This window comes from Pogoniulus pusillus, chromosome 14 (assembly GCF_015220805.1).
Source record: "Pogoniulus pusillus isolate bPogPus1 chromosome 14, bPogPus1.pri, whole genome shotgun sequence".
Classification (NCBI taxonomy): domain Eukaryota; kingdom Metazoa; phylum Chordata; class Aves; order Piciformes; family Lybiidae; genus Pogoniulus; species Pogoniulus pusillus.
This window is the reverse complement of record NC_087277.1, coordinates 25296998-25319559: the sequence shown is the minus strand read 5'-3', so window position 1 is coordinate 25319559 and position 22562 is coordinate 25296998. Positions and strand designations below refer to the sequence as shown.

General features: G+C 40.9%; 1 protein-coding gene across 1 annotated transcript in view; it reads left to right on the top strand.

Annotated features, from left to right (window-relative positions):
* The window catches only part of TRPA1 (transient receptor potential cation channel subfamily A member 1), a 39327-nt gene that overhangs the window by 10713 nt on the left and 6052 nt on the right, over positions 1–22562 (top strand). The window contains exons 9-24 of the mRNA XM_064153984.1: positions 2471–2570; positions 3770–3870; positions 4721–4890; positions 4976–5140; positions 6431–6545; positions 7951–8117; positions 8786–8879; positions 9884–9943; positions 12956–13054; positions 13879–13949; positions 14398–14545; positions 17229–17318; positions 17714–17883; positions 20495–20624; positions 20762–20944; positions 22452–22520. Of these exons, the coding sequence (XP_064010054.1) occupies positions 2471–2570; positions 3770–3870; positions 4721–4890; positions 4976–5140; positions 6431–6545; positions 7951–8117; positions 8786–8879; positions 9884–9943; positions 12956–13054; positions 13879–13949; positions 14398–14545; positions 17229–17318; positions 17714–17883; positions 20495–20624; positions 20762–20944; positions 22452–22520 (1932 nt within the window). The remainder of the gene's footprint in view (positions 1–2470; positions 2571–3769; positions 3871–4720; positions 4891–4975; positions 5141–6430; positions 6546–7950; positions 8118–8785; positions 8880–9883; positions 9944–12955; positions 13055–13878; positions 13950–14397; positions 14546–17228; positions 17319–17713; positions 17884–20494; positions 20625–20761; positions 20945–22451; positions 22521–22562) is intronic.

Sequence of the window (22562 nt, the reverse complement as noted above, 5' to 3'; positions counted from 1 at the left end):
GTGTGGTCTGATTGTATCTATTCACGGAATAATTATGAGGAAGACAGTGAAGAAACATAAACAGGGATGCTATTGGCTATGCTCCAAGTGTCCATTTGTGCTCATTGAATGAACCATTACATGCCCCACTCTGATGAGATGTTCAGCAGTCAGTAGGCTTCTGTGTCATTTTATACACGATTAGGTTTTTTTACTTGATTTCATGCCAATTACATCAGGAAAAACTCTCTTCTACTTACAGCTCTCCTTTTCTCTGAAACTCTTAGGGGTATCTGATCTAGTCAGAAATTGATGCTGTGCTTATTTTTAACTCGAATGTGAAGTGATGGAGTTTGACTGCTAAAATTTGTCTGACAAAACCTCTCTATCGGAGGTTATTGCCCAATAAATGCACAGTCAAGATTTCGCTTGCTGAGGCTTCGCATGCACAAAGTATTAGAGGGAATATCTTTAATGCTACGTTTGCTCAGAACAAACTTTTATGCTCTTAGTGCCATTTTGGCCTCTTTGTGCTGAGGCTTGGTTTGGCTTTCCATATAAATTGGTATGTACCCAAAAAATAATCTTATTCATGTCTAATTCATTTATATTAATGTCTAAATCCAAAAGTAAAAGGAGCTCAGAAACTACATTTTATGAACTCTTAGCTGTATGGCAGACGTATGTGTAAAGGTGTAAATTGCTCCTTCTTGTTAGTGTGCTGCTGAATTCCTTTTGCTGAAGGCTGAGCAATGGTGTCAACTGGAGGAAAAGTGATTAAAGATTGCATAACTAATTGGAAATTGCTACCCTCTGTTCACTGAAATGAAGAGGCCACTTGGATAAAAATGTTTTCTGTTTCTCTGGTGAACAAGAACATGTTAAAGAGGTTGTCTGACCTTGTAGAAAGGTAACTGGGGAAAGGATCTCAAACATTTCACCAACATACATTTGAAGCTTCCTGTTGTCTGTGGTAATCATTGTACATTTATTAAATGTTTCTTGTTGCTACATTACAGCTTTTACCATCCTAGAAAGTAAATATTGCTCATGACTGTGTTTAATTCTCTCTCAAATTAGGACTGGATCCAGAGATGATTCAAGTTAATGGAAAAACTCACATTGATTTTCTTTTTTATTCTTTCAATGATCTTTGGATATTATCTGAAACAAAACTGAGTTTCTGTGTACTCATCCAATTTGGCTTGCAACTCAATATCTAGAAAAACGATATCTAAAATGTCATAAAATCTACTTTCATATGATTGGTTCATTTCCTTGTCTCTTCATACTCCCTTGGTGGATTTATTTAGATAGATATTTTTATGCTCATAGTATTTTGCTGGTGTGATCTTAGTCATATTGTGACCATAGTGATCATACTGTCCTGGCAATGAGAACCTTGGGAAAAAAGAGGGGATTTGCCCTAATATCTCATTCTAGTTTTTGTGCTCTTCCTAAAGAGAGTGTGTCAAAACCCCTGGGTACATATAGAATACAGTATATATGTTGTATATACATATTAGATAAATAAACATGCACCTCTTCATGATGAAGAATAGAAAATGAAGATAAGATATACAGATGGAACTATGCTAATCTGAGTGCATTACTTCTTGAAAGTATTCATACAGCACAGAGATCCAGAAGGGTCCTGTCCTGGTAACTATTTCCTAGCTAAGACCACATAATTAAGAAGAGCTTGCATTTCCCCAGAGCTTCAATCTCAATGCTTTTAAGTTAGAATTACATATTTTGAGTATTGAAATGCATGGAAACATCACAGTCTCAAGCTATGCCAGGGGAAATTCAGGCTTGAGGTGAGGAGAAAGTTCTTCACTGAGAGAGTCATTGGACACTGGAATGGGCTGCCCGGGGAGGTGGTGGAGTTGCCATCCCTGGGGGTGTTCAAGACATGATTGGATGTGACACTTGGTGCCATGGTCTAGCCTTGAGCTCTGTGGTAAAGGGTTGGACTTGATGATCTGTGAGGTCTCTTCCAACCTTGGTGATACTGTGATACTGTGATCATCTACCAAAAAAAATCATGACTTGTGAGTACAATATACCTAAAACTAGGACACCATTACTTAGACATCTGAATTTATACCTATAGATGACTGCTAGGCTGTGGGTAGTAGTTCTATGTAGAGATGTAGTGTGGTCTTAGTATTTGTTTATCTGGAGTTGCTAAGAATGCCTCTAATTCTGCCATGCTTATAAAGAGCAGCACCATTTAAAAAGTTCATTTATTAGGAGGAAGTTCTTCACAGAGAGAGTGATTGACATTGGAATGGGCTGCCCAGGAAGGTGGTGGAGGCACCGTCCCTGGGGGTGTTCAAGAAAAGACTGGATGAGGCACTTAGTGCCATGGTCTAGTTGATTGGCTAGGGCTGGGTGCTAGGTTGGACTGGCTGATCTTGGAGGGCTCTTCCAACTTGGTTGATTCTATGATTCATTACTCATGATCCACTTAAAATCTTTATTGCAGGGAGCTAACATCGATAGTGTTGACATAGAAGGTCGATCCCCACTTCTCTTGGCCACTTCGTGTGCATCATGGAAAATTGTGAACTTACTGCTCTCAAAAGGTAAAAAAAAATACAGAGATGATGTACTTCCTTTGAGCAGAGCTCACACATGTTGAAACCTTTCATCTCATTTTGCTCTTAACTTGAACAATTAGTGTGCTGATTACACCCTTTGTAATACAGAGTGAACGGGCTGTAGGAAAATGTGTGTGGCACAAACTGTGGTCAGGGTGGCACTGACACTGAACGTGTCCAGAGAAGGGCGAGAAGGCTGGTGAAAGGCCTGGAACACAAACCCTATGAGGAGAGGCTGAGGGAGCTGGGGGTGTTCAGCCTGCAGAAGAGGAGGCTCAGGGCAGACCTCATTGCTGTCTACAACTACCTGAAGGGACATTGTAGCCAGGTGGGGGGTGGCCTCTTCTCCCAGGCAACCAGCAATAGAACAAGGGGACACAGTCTCAAGTTGTGCCAGGGCAGGTCTAGGCTGGATGTTAGGAAGAAGTTGTTGGCAGAGTGATTGGCATTGGAATGGGCTGCCCAGGGAGGTGGTGGAGGCACCGTCCCTGGAGGTCTTTGAGACTGGATGAGGCACTTGGTGCCAAGGTGTAGTTGACTGGCTAGGGCTGGGTGCTAGGTTGGACTGGATGATCTTGTAGGTCTCTTCCAACCTGGTTGATTCTATGATTCTATGACACTTTTCATCTCTGCATTCCTTAGCAGTTCACAAAGTGAGCAGAACTATGGAGCAAATACAGCACTTACAGTGTCATGTTTCATGTCAGCTATCAGCTTTTCAATGTTAAAGCTCATGTTTCAAGCTGTGATTTGGTATAATCAGGGCCACCTTGAAAATGTTTGAGCTAGACTTCTGCTGCAAGCTGATTACTGCTAGTATATTGTCTCTTGTTAACAGTAATATAACTGATTTTGTAATAAGCCCTGTGATAAGTTTTGAAGCTGTAACAAGACCACAGCTCTGAAAGCTGAGAATAGGTGATGATCTGCATCTTTAAACTGCATTTTGATTTGTGGCTGCTCAGTATCTCTGTATATAAAGGCTTCACCTAAACCTTAGTGCTGCAGTGAAGCACGAAATGCGTGCACACCTGAGGCATCTGGGTGCCAGGAGGGGTTTTGTAAGCAAAACTATATGCTGTAATGTTGACTTGAAAGAATATCCATTTATAAACATCTTTGTTCCTTTGTGCCAGGGGCTAGCAGTTTTGAAGTTGCTGGTGTTTATTTCTGTATTTATCTAGGAGCAAATGTGTCATTAAAGGACCATCTTGGTCGGAATTTCTTGCATTTGACAGTATTGCAGCCTGGTGGGTTACAGCATCTGAATGAGAAGTTTCTGCAGGTACAGTAAGCATCAATTTTTGTGTCTTTGCATCACCCTGACTAGAAAATGTAAAGGGAAAAACAGCTATCCTTTTATCTGCGACTGGGTTTAAAACGTTGTGGCACTTTTTAAGTTGCCCAGTGTCACAGGATGCAGTTTGAAGAGGTACATATCTCTTCTGAAAACATTTCAAAGGCAGTAAAGGAATAACATAATCCCATATATTATTTTGCTGTTGGGGGATTGAATAGCTCAAGAGGTAGGCAATAAAATACAGAACTTTTCACTTCTGTTTTGCCAGCTTGCATGCAGTAAAACTAAGGGATGTGCTCATAAGTAGTCAAGGTCTAGGAGTTAAATAGTTTACAGCATATTCTGCAGGAGCAGAAAATGTTAGTACAGAGTGAAGAGAGGGAAATGGAGAAAGAGAAATAGGGGAAATAAAATGACACTGCAAACCAGTGAACTGATGGTTCTTGATAGCCAACACTTTTGTTACTGAATACACACTATAACCTGTCCTGATGTTCTAGACAAGCCTTCTGCTGGCAGCAATAGGTTCTGTGGTTGAATGGCAGCAAAGAACAATCTCCAGTATTACACTTGTAACATGGGTGGCTTGCAGTAAGGGTGCAGAGTGGCAAATTGCTGTGTTCAAAGAGTGGTTGTCTGCAAATATGGTGAGCCACAAATCAGCAGGTGTTAAATGCTCATTGTTACTGAATTCATTTTTCCTAAAGTTTGTTTCTTACTTTTAAATACTGCCTTAAAGTATTAGTGCTTTTGTTACAAGCCATTATGAACAGTAGAGTATTCGTGATAAAAATATAATTCTCTGTTTTGGGGTTTTGTTTTGGTGGGCAAACAGATGGAACATATCAAAAACCTTGTAGTGGATGAAGATAATGAAGGATGCACCCCCCTGCATTATGCATGCAGACAAGGTGTGGCCCTCTCTGTAAACAATTTACTCAGCCTCAACGTTTCCATCTACTCCAAGAGCAGGGACAAGAAGTCCCCATTGCACTTTGCTGCCAGGTTAGTAGTCTAGGCAGTGGAGCCAATGCCTTTGGTTTTTCATCTGTGTTTCTTTGACATGAATCCTTCTGTTTGTCTTTCAAAGCTATGGGCGCATCAATACCTGCCAACGCCTTATAAGAGATATGAAAGACACCAGACTTTTGAACGAAGGTGATAAGAAGGGAATGACTCCCCTCCATTTGGCAGCTCAGAATGGTCATGAGAAGGTAGTTCAGTTCCTTCTGAAGAGAGGGGCCCTTTTTCTCTGGTAGGTAAACCAAATTCTGTGCATTAAGGCAAAGAAAGGAGACATTGCCTTCCATTTTATGACCATCTGCTGAGTTATTAAAATAGAAGTAGAATAAATGAAAATAGTTAAAAGATACAAAATAAAAGCATGTTTATAAAATATTAGTGAAACTAAGCTGAGTGTGCCTTGCTTCAGCCTGACACATAGAATCATGGCTAGCTGTAAAGCAAGGCTTCTAGTACTGAGGAAACTGATGCTTTTCCAAATACAGCTGGGAGGAGGATATTGAACCTTTTGATGGGAAAAAAATCGGTTTGGAACTAATACAGCTTTATTTACAAGCTTGCACAGGAGTGATTAGGATTGGTGGTTCACAGGCAACTTGCCTTGCACTCTTAAGTCTTGCTTTCAAGTCAGATCCTCAGATCATTTTCAGCTCTACAAAAGCTTCCAGGCTCACACCTGTAAAGTCAGCAGCCAGATACCAAAAGTTCAGAGTCGTGTTTCCAAGGTAGACTCTGGAGCTTTAATTGTCAAGCCCTGTGTTTCCAAGTCCATTGCTACACCTCAAAGCCTAAGCATTCTGATAAGGACCTGTCATACATTCATTATTTGTGACTGATGAGGACCCACTAAATGGACTACCATCAAGCCTTCCACTTCTAGTGTCCTTAGCTGGACTGGCACACCTTGTGAGGAGAGAGATGATAACATACACCTATATATCAACATATGTATATGTGTTCATCTATGTGTACACACACCTCTACATCACTTACATGTGTATGTGTTCATCTCTGTGTACACATGGGTATGTGTATACATTTAGGCTTAATTTAGACTTAAGTGTGGCATTTTTAAAAGAAATGTCCTGCTAGGTTCTATGTGATAAAAGGCTTGATGAGTTTTCTTATACTAAGGTGAAGCAATATTAATAGGGATTACAATGGCTTGTATTTGCACTATCATTAAATACATAATTCTGTGGTCCTGATTCTGTTGCCACATATTAGTAAAGGACTATTGCAAGCATTGATGTCATTGTCAAGGGACATAGAAGAAAAGGAGATCAATCCATATATATATAAAAATAGAAGAAATGAGAGAAGGAGACTCAAACATTGAGTTAAATCTTCTAATTCCAAATGATCCATTGTTAATCACAGAAGAGTTGACAGAAGACGTGGATGTCTCTGCAGTGGTCATGCCAAGGAAAAGAGTCAAAAGAGGAGGAATTTACCTTAACTCTAACTTTATAACCAGTATTCAATTTATAATTACTAATTATAAATTACTGCTACATGTCAGTGATTATAAAGGTTGGACAGCCCTGCACCATGCTGCCTTTGGAGGATACACTCGCACAATGCAGATCATTTTGGACACCAATGTGAAGTGTACTGACAGAGTGGATGAAGAAGGGGTAGGTATTCACACAGGATTACTTGTGTCTTGTCTGCTGATACTTCTAGACCAGCCACTGAAGGTAATATTGAATTTTCTGAGACATTTTAATGCTTAGAGATTAATATGTGATTGCTGAAAGTGTTATCCAGTTCTTGTGTGGAAGACTGAACACAAGCAATAGTCTAGTGGAAAATGTAAACTCTCAGTATGTTAGGCATGTCCCTCTTGCCCCCTTTACAATGCAAGAGTATATTTGAACAGTGTAGTACAAACACTGGTAATTTAGATTTAAAGACCTTATACAGAGTATCAACTATGTCTTGCTAACATCCTACTTGAAATCCATCTGTTCTGCACAGCAGTGTCCAACAAATACAGCTCCTGTCTTGCTCTGAAGTTTGGACAAATGCAGCATTTGTCATGTTAAGACACAACCCATTTCCTGGATTGGAGACCTCTTGCATGAACCTGCCTGCCAGAAAACATGGAGTGGTCATTGTAAAGAACTATTCAGTTTCCAGCAGAGATGATGGTGTTGATTTTTCTGAGAAATGGTGTTGAAATAATTTAGAATTCTAAGATAGGAACATATCTTGGAGGAGAAGGCAATGCTTGGGTCTTAATTTCCCCCAGCAAAATCTGAGGGAGCTGTGAAGGCTTACAAAAGTCACTTTCAGTATGACTTAATTCCTAAACCAGTTCTTGTCTTATTTTTTGGTAAGAATATCAAGTTAAAAAATGTCCCTCTTTAAAAATGTGTATGAGCACATCTGGATTGCTTGTGGATGCTTCTCTTTCTGATTGTCTGACGTAGGTGTTCTGTATCTTCAGATACCACCATTTTTACCTGTTTGTTTTTGCAGTTTGTTAGTTGCAAAATGAAAGTACGTTAACAAATTGGCTTTTCTTGCCTGCAGCTGAGTTAGAACAAGGAGCAATGGGTGTAAGTTGCAGTAAAAGAGGTTCCATCTCAACACGAAGGGGAACTTCTTTACTGTAAGGGTCACAGTGCACTGGAACAGGCTCCCCAGAGAGGTTGTGGAGTCTCCTTCTCTGGAGACTTTCAAGGCCTATCTGGATGTGTTCCTCTGTGATCTGGGCTAGATTGTGTGGTCCTGCTCTGGCAGAGGGGTTGGACTCAATGATCTCCTTGGGTCCCTTCCAACCCCTAACATCCTGTGATCCTGTGAGTTTCCACTTCAGATTTAGCAACTCTAACTGCAGACATAGAATACAAAACTTGTCTATAATCTCTGTGAAAATATTCCACCTTTTAATGTTGCCAGTAGAAGTATCCAGGACCCGCAGGTGAATTCAGCATGTGGTTTTTCAGCATGGAAAAGGACTGAAAGATATACTTCTGGGGTTTTCTTTACATATTATTCTCATGGATTCATGGCTGTGGCACTCTTCCTGTGCAGAACACAGCTTTGCACCTGGCTGCAAGAGAAGGACATGCAAAAGCTGTAAGATTGCTCCTTGACTACGGTGCGAAAATTCTGTTCAACAAAGCAGTAGCTTCTTTCTTCCACGAAGCAATACACAATAGGAGAAAAGATGTTGTCTCTGCTGTCATTTTGCATAAAAGGTGAGACTCACAGAAAATACTTGATAAAATTCATTTTCTATTGCGTTTTGGTTTGAATCAACCAGGTTGGAAGAGACCTCCAAGCTCATCCACTCCAACCTAGCACCCAGCCCTAGCCAGTCAACCAGACCATGGCACTAAGTGCCTCATCCAGTCTTTTCTTGAGCACCTCCAGGGATGGTGACTCCACCACCTCCCTGGGCAGCCCATTCCAATGCCAATCACTCTCTCTGGGAAGAACTTCCTCCTAACGTCCAACCTAGACTTCCCCTGGCACAACTTGAGACTGTGTCTCCTTGTTCTGTTTGTTATTACTCATCTAGTCTTGTAACCAAAAATTCCACATTCAGTTCAAGCTTCTTTTTTTTAGCAGACCTTAGCATAATTTAAACATTAAACATGAAGTGTTCTTATGGAATCATGCACAGCTTCTTTTTTTTAGCAGACCATAGCAAAATTTAAACATTAAACATGAAGTGTTCTTATGGAATCATCCAGTGTTACTCAGATACTCTCCAAACAGATGATTTTCCAATTAATGGCCTGTAAACTTGTTACAGACTGTGATTTGCAGGGTAGTATCTTAAAGGAATCTAAAATATATTAAGAGCAATTAATTCAAGAGAAGCAACTCATTAATTATCCATCCTCTTAACTCATTCTTGCAGATGGGAAGAAGCTGTTGTGGCATTCTCTCACTCTTCTAGTGCCAATAAATGTCCTTTGCTGGAAATGGTTGAGTACCTTCCTGATTCATTTAAAGTAAGTTTTCTGCATATATTGAAGATGTGATTGCACAAAACCCCCTTAGTTACACTGCATCAGTTGCTGTTGATTTTCTACTGTTGTCCTTGCTGATATTAAACCAGAAACAATGTAAATTCTCAAATTATTTGTGTTTTAGTGGTAGCTTCAGTTTAGCTTGCTTAATTTCATGAGTATTATGAAAAGCTCTTGGATACATGAAGTCAGTGGAGTTACAAGTACAAAAGCAGTATAAAAAGCAGTTTAGAAGTCAAAATAGGGTCAAAACTCATTTGTGATATTTTTGTCTTCTGATCTATTATATGATGCTACAGAAATGATTTTTATTACAGTATCACAATATCACCAAGGTTGGAAGAGACCTCATAGATCATCAAGCCCAGCCCTTTACCACAGAGCTCAAGGCCAGACCATGGCACCAAGTGCCACGTCCAATCCTGCCTTGAACAGCTCCAGGGACGGCGACTCCACCACCTCCCCGGGCAGCCCATTCCAGTGTCCAATGACTCTCTCAGTGAAGAACTTTCTCCTCACCTCAAGCCTAAATTTCCCCTGATGTAGCTTGAGGCTGTGTCCTCTTGTTCTGGTGCTGGCCACCTGAGAGAAGAGAGCAACCTCCTCCTGGCCACAACCACCCCTCAGGTAGTTGTAGACAGCAATAAGGTCTCCCCTGAGCCTCCTCCTTTCCAGGCTAAACAATTAAGGTAGTGACTATTAAGCTAGTGACTTGCTGTGTGTATTTGCCTAAACACTTATACAAACAGCCTTGTATAAAAGAAAGGTTTTATACAAACAGCCTTGCAAACAGCATAGTTCTATTACTTAATTCCTGCATGTAGCCTCTAAAGGTTTGTGTCTCCAAAACACACTCCATAGAAGTCTTATTCAACCATCACTTCTGTTGGCTGCTGCATTTGAAAGCTCATTTTCTTCAGGTACAAACAGAGAATTTCTATATCCTTATGACCTTAATTCACTTCTCTTTGTTTACATCTGCAAAGCTGGTTTTGGACAACTGCATAATTGAATCTTCAGAGGAAAAGACCAGTCGAGATTTCTATGTAAGTGAATGAAAAAAAATCTGAGGACAGTACATTTTTACAGTCTTAGGATGGAATGTGTCACAGTGTATGTTATGTTAGATGTAGTGTGCTATTTGGGTAATAACTAAATGAAAAAATGATCAGCTTTGCTTTTAGCTGCTGATTCATAGTGATTAGATGTTGTGCTGAGGGATTTGGTTTAGTCAGGGACTTGTCAGTGTGATACTAATGATTGGACTCGATGCCCTTGAAGGTCTTTTCCAATCTAAGAAGTACTGTGATTCTAACTCTGTGACACTGGACTGAATTCTAATGTCTCTTAAATATTTTATGTAGGTGCAATTATAGTAAATTGAAATGAGACAATATTTTAACTTCATTTATGAAGTTGAAATCATAGAATCATAGAATCAAATCAACCAGGTTGGAAGAGACCTCCAAGATCATCCAGGCCAACCCAGCACCCAGCCCTATCCAGTCATCCAGACCATGGCACTAAATGCCTCTTCCAGTCTTTTCTTGAACACCTCCAGGGACAGTGACTCCAGCAAAGACTGTGTTTGAATCTGCAGTTTCAAAATACGTTTGTCCAAAAATCCTCAGTATTACAAATCAATTGATCAGATACTAGAGATCTTCAGCTATTAGTCTCTTATCAACAAAGCCACTGATTTAATTCTCTTTACTGCCTCTGTGAAACTGAAATGAACACATTTTTTACTGAAAGTTTGGGAAGTACACAGTGTTTATTCTTTAATGTGTGTGTCAAGTTCACATGGCTAGAATACACCAGCAGAAGTATGCCAGATTTTCACAGAAAGGACAGGTGCCAGTTTATCATTTGGGTTGCAAACAGCTTTGAAGTTCAGTTTCCATAATCTTTGTGCTCATGCATTTTATTGCATTTTATGCAAGTATCACAAGTACCTCATGAGGTTCAACAAGAGCAAGTCCAGGGTCCTGCCCCTGGGTTGGAACAGTCTTCACTATCAATACCACCTGGGGGATGAGGAGGTAGAAAACAACTTGGTAGAAAAGGCCTTGGGGGTGCTGGTGGATGAGAAACTGAACATGAGCAGACAATGTGAGCTTGCAGCCCCAAAGGCCAATGGCAGCCTGGGCTGCATCAAAACTAGCATGGCCAGCAGGTCAAGTGAGGTGATTCTGCCACTCTGCTCTGGCGAGACTGCACCTGGAGTACGGCATCCTGATCTGGAGCCCTAAATACAGGAAGGACAACGGCCTCATGCAATGGGTTCAGAGGAGGGCCACAAAAATGATCAGGTCATTGGAGCACCTCTGCTCTGAAGACAGGCTGAGGGAGCTGGGATTGTTCAATCTGGAGAAGAGAAGGCTTAAGAGAGATCTAATAACAACTTTCCAGTACCTGAAGGGGGTCTGCAAGAAGGATAGAGAGAGACTGTTTTTTGAGACCTTTGGTGATAGGACAAGGGGCAATGGCTTCAAACTAGAGAACAGTAGACTTAGATTGGATGTTAGGAACAAGTTCTGCACCATGACCATAATGGAACACTGGAACGGGTTGCCCAGGGAGCTGGTTGAGGCCCTATCCCTGGAAATATTCAAGGTGAGGCTCTGGGCAACTGGATCTGGTTGAGGATGCCCTTGCTTACAACAGTAGGGGCTGGACTAGATGACTTTTGGAGGTCCCTTGCAACCCAAACTTCTTTCATTCTGGGACTAAACCTGAGTAGTCTGTGGGTTTTATCTCTGCTGTATTAATTCCTGCAGTCACACTGGGTATTAGAGGGTCTGAGTATTTCTAAGTAACAGTGACAGAAAACATAACATCTATTTGTGCATATCAAAAGCCAAAGCATAAATAGTACAATTGTCATCAATAATTCAGTCCAGTGTGATCACTTTCCATAAATTCTTGCCCAAAATTTTAATCAGTAGATTGCTTTCATAGTGCTGAGGAGGCATGAATGTTCCACAGTTATCTGTGAAACCATAATGAGAACCACTTCAGTCATTATTGCACTGGTTTCTGTCTACATCATGAATGGAAACCTGCACTTTTCCTGCTGCTGTACGTTTTTATATGCTGTTATCAAAGCCATATAACTTTTAAAGAGAGGCTTTTCTTCAGAGGTAGGATTAACCAAGTTATAGCTATGAGCATGGCCTTTTTAAACTTGTGTTTTAAAAGCAAATAATGCACTCTTCAATTTACAACTGATCATCTAACAGCCATGTGCATATCACGATGGCAAGTGTTCACTGGCAGTTTAACTACCAGTTGGCACACATCAGGGTTTTCATTACTTTGATACAAAATGCCTTTATTTTTTTTCTCTTCTCTAAAGGAGAACTTTTTTAAAATTAAGCACAGCTAACATTATAGAATCATAGAGTCAAGCAGGTTGGAAGAGACCTCCAAGATCAGCCAGTCCAACACAGCACCCAGCCCTAGCCAGTCAACTAGACCATGGCACCAAGTGCCTCATCCAGGCTTTGATTCAACACCTCCAGGGACAGCGACTCCACCACCTCCCTGGGCAGCCCATTCCAATGCCAGTCACTCTCTCTAGCAACAGCTTCCTCCTGACATACAGCCCATACTTCCTCCACCACAACTCAAGACTGTGTCCCCTTGTTCTGTTGCTGTTTGCCTGGGAGAAGAGACCAACCCCCACCTGGCTACAGCCTCCCTTCAGGTAGTTGTAGACAGCAATGAGGTCTGCCCTGAGCCTCCTCTTCTCCAGGCCAAACACCCCCAGCTCCCTCAGCCTCTCCTCATAGGGTTTGTGTTCCAGGCCCCTCACCAGCTTTGTTGCCCTTCTCTGGACATGTTCCAGCACCTCAACATCTCTCTTGAATTGAGGAACCCAGAACTGGACACAGCACTCAAGGTGTGGCCTGACCAGTGCTGAGTACAGGGGAAGAATAACCTCCCTCGTCCTACTGGCCACACTGTTCCTGATACAGGCCAGGATGCTATTGGCTCTCTTGGCCACTTATGTTATCAACTGCACATTTAAGTCATGATATATGTTTGTCATTCAGATTGAATACAACTTCAGATATCTTCAGTGTCCCCTGACACTTAACAAGAAACTAAAGGATGGTGAAGAGATTTGTTATGAGCCACTTACCACTTTAAACGTAAGTTCTCAGTTTTATTCTGGCATCATTCTGTGCTGTCTGACTTTAGATAAAATTGAGAGGCTTGAATTCTTCATTATAATATTCCTTCTCCAGAGCCCATAGCTCTGTGTATTTAAAGTATTTTGGGCTGAAGAATGGAGTGAAGTTCTTCCTGCCTTAAAAATTATATTCATTAAGTTTAGACAGAAATTCTTAGTTCATTTAAGCAACTGTGAATGTTTTGAGAGAACATCCTCTATGTGCATCAAAGAAAACCATATTCCAGTCATTGCAGTGATCATGCACTGTAGTGGAAAGCATTGAAAAACCTGAATAAAAAAGTCATTTCATCTGCTAATTGCAAAATACTTCCTGTGCCTAAACCCAGTATTGCTGTTCTTTCACACTGCAAGTCTGTTCTCTCATTCTTTATCAGAGGTTTACAGAGCAAACTTACTGGCTTTGTTTGATTACTTTTTGGATTTCCTGTTGGCAAGTTGGTTTACTTTCTAGTAATAAATATTTTTCATGTTAAATGAAACTAGAAAAGCTTGGTGATCTCACAGCTATAGTTGGCAGCTTCTTAAAGCTTGAAATAGACTAAGGAACAGCAAAAGAGAAGCTGAATAAATCACTAGGCAGAGAGGGCAAAATACAAATAGCTTAGGGCAAAATACTAATAGCTTTGGGCCAGAGTGAGGAAAGAAAAGAACTTAGTCATATCATACAGGCCTTTTTCTTTTCATCAGGCTAATATTGAGGCAAAGTAGGTAGCCTAGCCAGTTTTGTAAGCACTTAGCTAAATGAGAGAAGTTTGACCATCCTGCCTTTTTGTTTTGTAGGCCATGGTACGCCACAACCGCATGGAGCTACTCAGTCATCCTGTGTGTAAAGAATATCTGCTTATGAAGTGGTAGGTGCATTTGCATATATATTAAATGTAATATTTCCTATCAGGAGGAAGGTTGTTGTGCCTTGGAAGAGTTTACTAAGATGTGCATGTATATATTGAATGAAGAAAACTTCATATAGCCTCCTATAGGCATGTCTAGGTGGTGATTCTGATCTAAAATCTATCTTGACAATCAGTACTAATTCTTTGATGCTCACAGTAAAGTCAGCCACTCTCTTTGCTTCTTCTTTATTGCAAAAGTATATAATAGGATTGCTGAGTTAAAGTATTTCAGAATGGCCACTACAGTTTTGTCCACATTATGAACTTGATAAACACGTTCATCATAGAAGACTGTTTTGAGAAATGCTTATTTCCTTCTCTTGGAAACATTTCTTGGCTGTTACATTTGAATGCATACCTTGCTAAGTTTGTGAAGTGTTGTAACTTTAACATTCTCACTTTCAAGGATGGCCTATGGGTTTCGAGCACATCTAATGAATTTAGGCATATATTCTCTCGGTCTCATCCCATTGACTCTTCTGGTCACTCACATACAGCCAGGAAGACCTTTGAATGGAACAGAGTTCTATGAAGCAAGACCATTAGAGTATGAGGTACTGAGTTTTCTTGCCAGTTACAATATGAGTAGGATTTTTATAGTAAAAAAGGTAGGATTGTTTAAATAATTCCTAGAGCTATTTCCAATTTAATAGCTCTACAGAAGAAGATTAAAGTGTGTATTTTTAAACATTCAGCAGCAACTTCTGCAGATAATTTTTACCTCTCTTAATTAGGTAGCAAATTATATATTGCATCATATTGACTTGAGTGTTTGTCTCTCAGTCACAACTGTGGTGGATGTGGAGCTGCTCTAGTAATTCATGAATATCAGTCTGGTTTGTGATATGCATTGGATGAAAATGATTCTTTAGCTGGGACCATATAGAAAGGAAGCAAGGATGAACAGTCTCAAGATAAGCTTGTCCTCTATAGGTACTTTGAGGTTGTTAAGAAACAAAGATCAACCTTTATTTCAGGATCTGGAGCTGAAATAATTAGGACACTGCAGGGAACTGATCAAGTTAGGCTTAGCAGGTCCACTGCCACAGGAGAGTGAGACCATACAAAAGAAAGACATTGGTGTGACTGGTTGATGGCCTTTTCATAAGCTTCTCCTTCCTGAAGTTAAAACTGTGTAGTATTTCGTCTTCTGGGACAACTGTGTTGTCCCTAAGCTGAACATTGTACTAGGCAAGTTCTGCACTTCACTGAACCTGTGATAACAACTCATGCACAGTATTATACTCCTGTCTCCATATGAACAGGGGGAGAGTCCCACAACTCTGTCTCCATGATGCCAGTTCTGAGAAACCTGTGGTGTTAGCCCTGAAATGTCCCAATGTTAATGGAGGCAAGATTATTGTGTGGCAAACTTTTCAAGTGATCAGTTCCATTGCTAAACCCAAGGATTTGGGCAAGTAAAAGAGGCAAGAAAATATTTTGAAGTTCTTTTTTGAGAGAAAAGACATATAATTGAAATAGGAACTCAGAAAGGATATGAGAGTAGAAATATGAAAGATGTGCTCGTAGAAAAAGCAAGAGAGGCATGTGCCCAGCCCAGTACCTGCAGGATTCTTAAAGATTCAGTAGACAGAAGAACTAGCAGAACTGGACAAATTCATGTTCCACTAGCTTGCTTTAAAGATTCAGTAGTCAGAGCCTTGAAGGTGCTTCCTGAGAAAGCAGAGCAACAGCAGAGTATATGAGATGTCATGCACTGAAGGAGATGGTGTCCTAATGGCCCAGTAATGGGAAAAAGGCAGCAAATGCCAGCTCAGTAGAGAGCACATAGTGCTATACTCTTAGCCCAGGCTAAAGAGGGGCATCACAGATGATAAAATGTATTGCAGCACCCGCTGAAAAATAAGTGCCATGAATTTGTGGTCTGCCTAAAATTTAATGTACCTCTCAGGTGGGGAGTTAGCTCTACAAGTTACTTAGTAAAGATAAAATTCACTATTATTGCCTTTAACAGCAGCAGGCTTTTCACAGCAAAGCTGTCTTTGCCTATTGTAAAACAGCTGGCTGAAGGTGGGCCAGTGCGTGCCCAGGTGGTCAAGAAGACCAACAGCATCCTGGCCTCTGTCAGGAACAGTGTGAGCAGCAGGATCAGAAAATTGATTCTCCCCCTGTACTCAGCACTGGTGAGGCCACACATGTTGAATCTTGGGTTCAGTTTTGGGGACCTCAGTACAAGAAAGACATCAAGATGCTGAAGAGAGTTCAGCGAAGGGTAATGAAGCTTGTGAAGGCTTTGGAGAACAGGTCTGTTGAGGAGCAGCTAAGGGAACTGAGGTTATTCAGCCTGGAGAAAAAGAGGCTGAGGAGAGGCCTTCTCATTCTGCAACTACCCAAAAGGTGGTTGGAACAACATAGGCATTGGTTTCTTCTCCCTAGTAACAGACAAGATGAGAGAAATTGGTCTCAAATCACCACAAGGAAGGTTTAGGTTGGATATTAGGAAAGATTTCTTTCCTGCAAGAGTGGTCAGACATTGGAATAGGCTGCTCAGGGAGGTGGTGAAATGAAGAAGTGATAGGATGAGAGGAAATGGCTTGTCTTTTCTCTTCCACCAAGGGAGGTTAAGGTTGGACATGAGAAGAAATTTCTTCACTGACAAGTTTCTCAAGCACTGGAACAGACTCCCCAGGGAAGTGGTTGAATTTCCATCCATGGAGGTGTTCCAAAGAGGCAGAGATGTGGTGCTGAGGGACATGGTTTAGCACCAACCTTCTTAGACAAAAGAGTTGGACTTGATGATTTTAAAGGTCTTTTCCAATAGAAATGGTTCTGTGATTCTACAGGGAAGTACCAAAAAGGAGCAGCCATACCAAGGGTGCCAGGAACTTCCAATTTGGCCAAAGACTTCTGTTACCGTTCCAGATGCAGCAACTTCATAGCAAAGTTACAAGGCCACAAAATTAGTCTTTATGTTCATCCAGTGGTAAAGCAGACTGAAAAACTGGCATAGATGTTGTAATTCCAGTTCCCAAACTCGAACAGTAGCAACAAGGAAGCTGCACAGCAACAATTTATCATGGCAATTCGCACGTGAATTACTTACAGACGGTATGTGTGGTGTGGATTTCACAACAAAGAGCAGTAAGCCAGAATTCAGTTTGTGAAACAAGCTATGGGGATTTCTTAATGCAGCAATCCAATGTATATGGAGTGGCTAGACCTGAAATGTTCACTTAATCACTTCTAATTTGTTTTCTCCTCTGATTCTTCTTTCAGAACTCATACTTCACAAGGGTATGCATGTGTTTAGTTTTAATTATGAGTTTACTGGGAATCTGCAAAGAGATATTTCAGCTGTTTCAGCAGGTAAATACACAGAGAAATAACACTGAGCAGATAAAATGCTTGTGTTTGAAGAGCTTCTTTATGTGATACTGAAACACACCTGGGCTACTGGAATGGGCTGCCTGGGGAGGTGGTGGAGTCGCCATCCCTGGAGCTGTTCAAGGCAAGATTGGACGTGGCATTTGGTGCCATGGTCTAGCCTTGAGCTCTGTGGTAAAAGGTTGGACTTGATGATCTGTGAGGTCTCTTCCAACCCTGATGATACTGTGATACTGTGATACTGTGGTTTTCCCTAAGTAAAAGGGAAATACTAATACTAAGATTAAAAGCAAGAAAAGGATTTAAATAATGTATTGAATTCAGCCCTTGAATGATGCATGGCTTGTAAATATGTCTCTGTCTCTCTTAAATCCTAGAAACTGAAATATTTGTTGGATTACTCCAATCTACTGGACTGGACAATTTATACTACCAGCATAATTTTTGTGTCTTCTTTGTTTATTAATACACCAGCTCATTTACAGTGGGAATGTGGAGCAATTGCTGTCTACTTGTCTTGGATGAACTTCTTGCTTTACCTCCAACGGTAACAGTTATTTACATGCTTTACAATAAAATACTTGCAGTATGTTCAGATACTCAGAGTGGATGTGAGGAGGAAGTTCTTCCCCATGAGAGTGGTGAGAGCCTGGTATGGGTTGAGGCCCCATTCCTAGAGGTGTTTAAGGCCAGGCTGGATGAGGCTGTGGCCAGTCTGATCTATGGTAGGGTGTCCCTGGGCATGGCAGTGGGGTTGGAACTAGATGATCCTTGTGACCCCTTCCAACCCTGACTGATTCTGTGTTTTTACATGTCCTCACCCAGACTGATCTGGGTTTTAGGGATTTTGTTGTGGGTTTTTTTTCAAGCTATACAAGTTTCCAGATTAAGACCTTAGGAATTTTTTAACCCAATGGGCTGTAAAAGAGTTTTCAGTGGTTTTCATGTAGAGAATCACAGGATGTGTTATAGCAACTAAAGAAAGGACAAAATGTATTTTAACACTAACAAAGCAAAGCCACTGCCTATGTCTGTGTTAAAGTGTGTTTCATTATAGTGTGGAGATTTTCACTTTAAAAAAATTAAGATATTCATTACAAGAGGCAAAAAGAAGTCTTTTTTTATAAGTAATACCTGGGAAAAGGTAAATTATTTTATCATTTAATAGATTAAATGGCACATTTCGCTTTTTGACACCATAGTGTCCTGTAAAGAATGGATGAAATAATTTCTTCTAGTTGACATTAGGTCTGTTTATTGCCACTAATGATCTAGATGCTGTTATTGTATCAAAGAATCATGGACCACAGGAGAGCTGGGTGGAGGGAAAAGTAGTGTGGATAGAGTGTTTAGGACTAATGAATGTGTTTGTGCCTAAACAAGACTGCCTTGCACAAAGATGAGGTGTGTCTGAAAGTAAAAATGTGGTGGTAAGGAGCTGTTCAGAAAAGGATGACAGCATGCAATGATGCTGCCTATGTGCTCTTCTCATTCTTGCTGTATGCATACACTAATTACCTCCATGAGGTCTGGCAGACAGACAAAACACAGCAGTTGCAGATTAATTTCAGGATCATTTACTATAGCTGGGATGTTAAGAACAAGGCTTATAAACAGAGTTAATGTCATAAAGAGAGAGTATCTTTATGGTACTTCCTCTGCTGGCAAACCTTGCCTTACATATCTCTGACCTTTAGGTGAGTGAGGGAACACCTGTGTCCTCTCTCCTCTGCTGTATGCTGTGACTGAAGAAGGGGAGGGTGAACCTAAACAGTAAAAAGGAAACTCATGATTGCCCAACCTTCCTTCTTCTGCTAGATGAAATGCTTCTTCCCAGGCCTGGAGAGTTTGCATTTGTGTAGCATTAGAACTCTACATATAATTTTTTAACTCATTTGAGCCATCTTCTCTCAAGCAACCTGTATCTCCTTCATCTTCAAGTGGAGTTTTGCATAATAAATGCCTAACAAATAGGAGAGGATCAGGTTTGCTTTAGTCCCAGCTTAATCTTTTCAATCTTGCACATAATATTTTGTGTGGGAGGTCCAATGGAGGGATTTTCTCAGTTGCTGCTGGTGTAGCACAAAACAGTACATCTGGTTGCTGAATCTGATAGGGGCAACAAATTGCCACGTTCAGGTTTGGATGAAAAAGTCACTTAATCTGCTTTATGGCAACTCATATTCTGGGACCCAGTTTTTGTGTAAGCCAAGAACTGGAGGGCTTGCCAGAGAACAAGAGACCATTGCTGGAAACAGCAGGTGTCTTAAAGTTGTGCTGCTTCTCTTCTGAGCAAAGTGTTTCTTTTTGTGTTCTTCTTTTCCATATTTTGTAGCATCATATAAAGCAAACTTTTAAAAGCAAACTGCTAGATGGATTGTGGTGCCAGTTGTGCTTTGTTCTAATTGCTAATTTGTGTTGAAAAGCAGCAAAAAAAAAAAAAAGGATAATTTCCTAATGTTATTGTTATAAGAGTTGTACAAAGTAGCTCTGTCTGTGGCTGTGGAGAGAGCAGGAGCTGTCCCTGGAAACTAGTGTCTTGAAGAAGTACTGCATTAAAACAAAAGCTGATGTAGTTCAAGCTTGCTGTAAATATGACCACCTGCATTCTCCTGGATGTGCAATGACAAGTTTGTACCATCCCACAATGTCTCAGAGAGGCAAAATGTCTCTTACAACACGTGAAAAAAATCAAGATTACTCATAGAATCATACAATCAACCAGGGTGGAAGAGACCTCCAAGATCATCCAGTCCAACCTAGCACCCAGCCCTAGCCAGTCAACCAGACCATGGCACTAAGTGCCTCATCCAGGCTTTGTTTGAAGACCCCCAGAGACGGTGCCTCCACCACCTCCCTGGGCAGCCCATTCCAATGCCAGTCACTCTCTCTGTGAAGAACTTCCTCCTAATATCCAGCCTATACCTACCCTGGCACAACTTGAGACTGTGTCCCCTTGTTCTGTTGCTGGTTGCCTGGCAGAAGAGACCAACCCCCACCTGGCTACAATGTCCCTTCAGGTAGTTGTAGACAGCAATGAGGTCACCCCTGAGCCTCCTCTTCTGCAGGCTAAACACCCCCATTGCCTTGCATTAGTAACTGCAAGGGACTCTACCTGCAGTGTTTAATTTTGCATATGTTGTTCTCTTCCTGCCTAGATTTGAAAACTATGGCATCTATGTCGTGATGTTCTGGGAAATTTTAAGGACTTTGATTCGGATTGCTGTCGTATTTTTTTTCCTGATACTGGCCTTTGGACTTAGTTTCTTTGTCCTGTTGGGTTCACAGGTCAGTTAAGCAGCATACTTAATTTTATTGTCGTTATAAATAACTCTTTTCAGCTAAAGAATCTCAAGAGGTTATTTACAAATCTCTTTTTTTTCTTTCTTTTTTTTCCCCTTGGCTTTGTTATTTCTTTTTCTCAGCAAACATACAGCACTCCTCTGCTTTCTGTAATGAAGACATTTGCAATGATGCTGGGAGACATTAATTACCACGATGCATTCCTTGACCCATTGCTCAGCAGTGAATTGCCATATCCATTCCTGAGTTACACAGTTCTCATTATATTTACCTTGCTTATCCCCATCCTTCTTATGAACTTGCTGGTGAGTAAACTACTTTTTGATATACAAAACTGGTTAAGCACAGGTTTATGCACAGTTTTCCCATCTGGAATTTCTTTAGTGCCAATTCCTGATATTCATTCATTCATTGTTTAACAAATTGATCCTTTCAAGAGACTCCTTTTCCCTCCAGTTTATTGTTCTGAGTATTTTCCCACAGGTGACTCTGGCAGGGTTTTCTTCTCTTTAGCTGCTAACTCTGATGGAATTTGAATTGCAGCTACTATTGTGAGGTCTTAAAGAAAATTGAGAAACAATGACTTTAAGAAGTACTTTGATAAATGTATGCCTCCTAGAATAGATATAGACTTTGTTGTTCTACCCCTTGCTGTGTCATAACCTAGTCATAACAATATTGTCTTCTAAAAAAAAGGCCAAACCCCAGATGTGAGGATGAGCCAGCAGTGTGCTCAAGTGCCCAAGAAGGCCAAGAGCATCCTAGTGTGCATCAGCAACAGCGATTGTCCCCCTGTGCTTAGCACTGGTGAGGCCACAGCTTGAGTCCGGGGTTCACTTCTGGGCCCTTTACTCCAAGAAGAAGCAGGTCCAGAGAAGGGCAGCAGAGCTCATAGAGGGTCTGAACAGGTCTGGTGAGGAGCAGCTGAGAGAACTGGGATTGTTTAGTGTGGAGAAGAGGAGGCTGATGGGGGGGTTGGTCTCTTCTCCTTCTCCATAGTAGTAAGTGAGAAGACACGAGGAAATGGCCTGTCTTCTTTCTTCCACCAGGGGAGGTTTAGGTTCGATATTAGAAGAACCACCTTCACCAAAAGGGTTCTCAGACACTGGAACAGGCTTCCCAGGGAGGTGGCTGAAATTTCAGCCTGGAGGTGTTGAAAAGAGGCAGATAGGTGGTGCTGAGTGACATAGTTTAGCACCAGACTTAGAGCTGGTGAAGGGTTGGACTTGGTGATCTTAGGGGTCTTTTTCAACCAAAGCTATTATCTGATTCTATGATTCTATCTTTATTGCACACAAAACTGCAGTCAGGAGTAGTGGTAAAACTAACTAATGAGTCTGACCTGAACAAAAAGGATCAGAAAACCTGGTAATGATGAGAAAGGGGAAAATATGTAATGTATCTTTAGCCATCTTCCATTGAACACTTTTTTTAAAAGGCAATGTTACATGAGCTGAGCAATGAAAATCGAAAATTGGGGGGCTTAAGTTGCTGATGTGTTCCCATAAAATCAAGAGGTCAACAAGTTTTTTACCATAGCAGTGATGAAGAATCAAATAGCAGGGATGTTACTCTCAACAGATCCTTGAAGCAGCTCTTTAGTGCCTTACTGGTAGACAGATAGTTGACATTAAGGAAGCTTCCTGCATTTTTTGATGTGGATTTACTTAATATGCACAGAAATTCCAAATTCCAGTGAAACAAAACAGGTCTAATTTTAGAGTCATTCTGGATTTAAATGTGAATAAGAAATACAACTGAAATCACAGACTGAAAAAGTTGGATAATGAAATCTTTCTTGGGTGTTTTTAGATTGGTTTGGCTGTTGGGGACATAGCTGAAGTACAGAAATATGCTGCACTCAAAAGAATTGCCATGCAGGTAAGTGGCAGACCAGAGAAGTGGATAGCATTGTTGGAACAC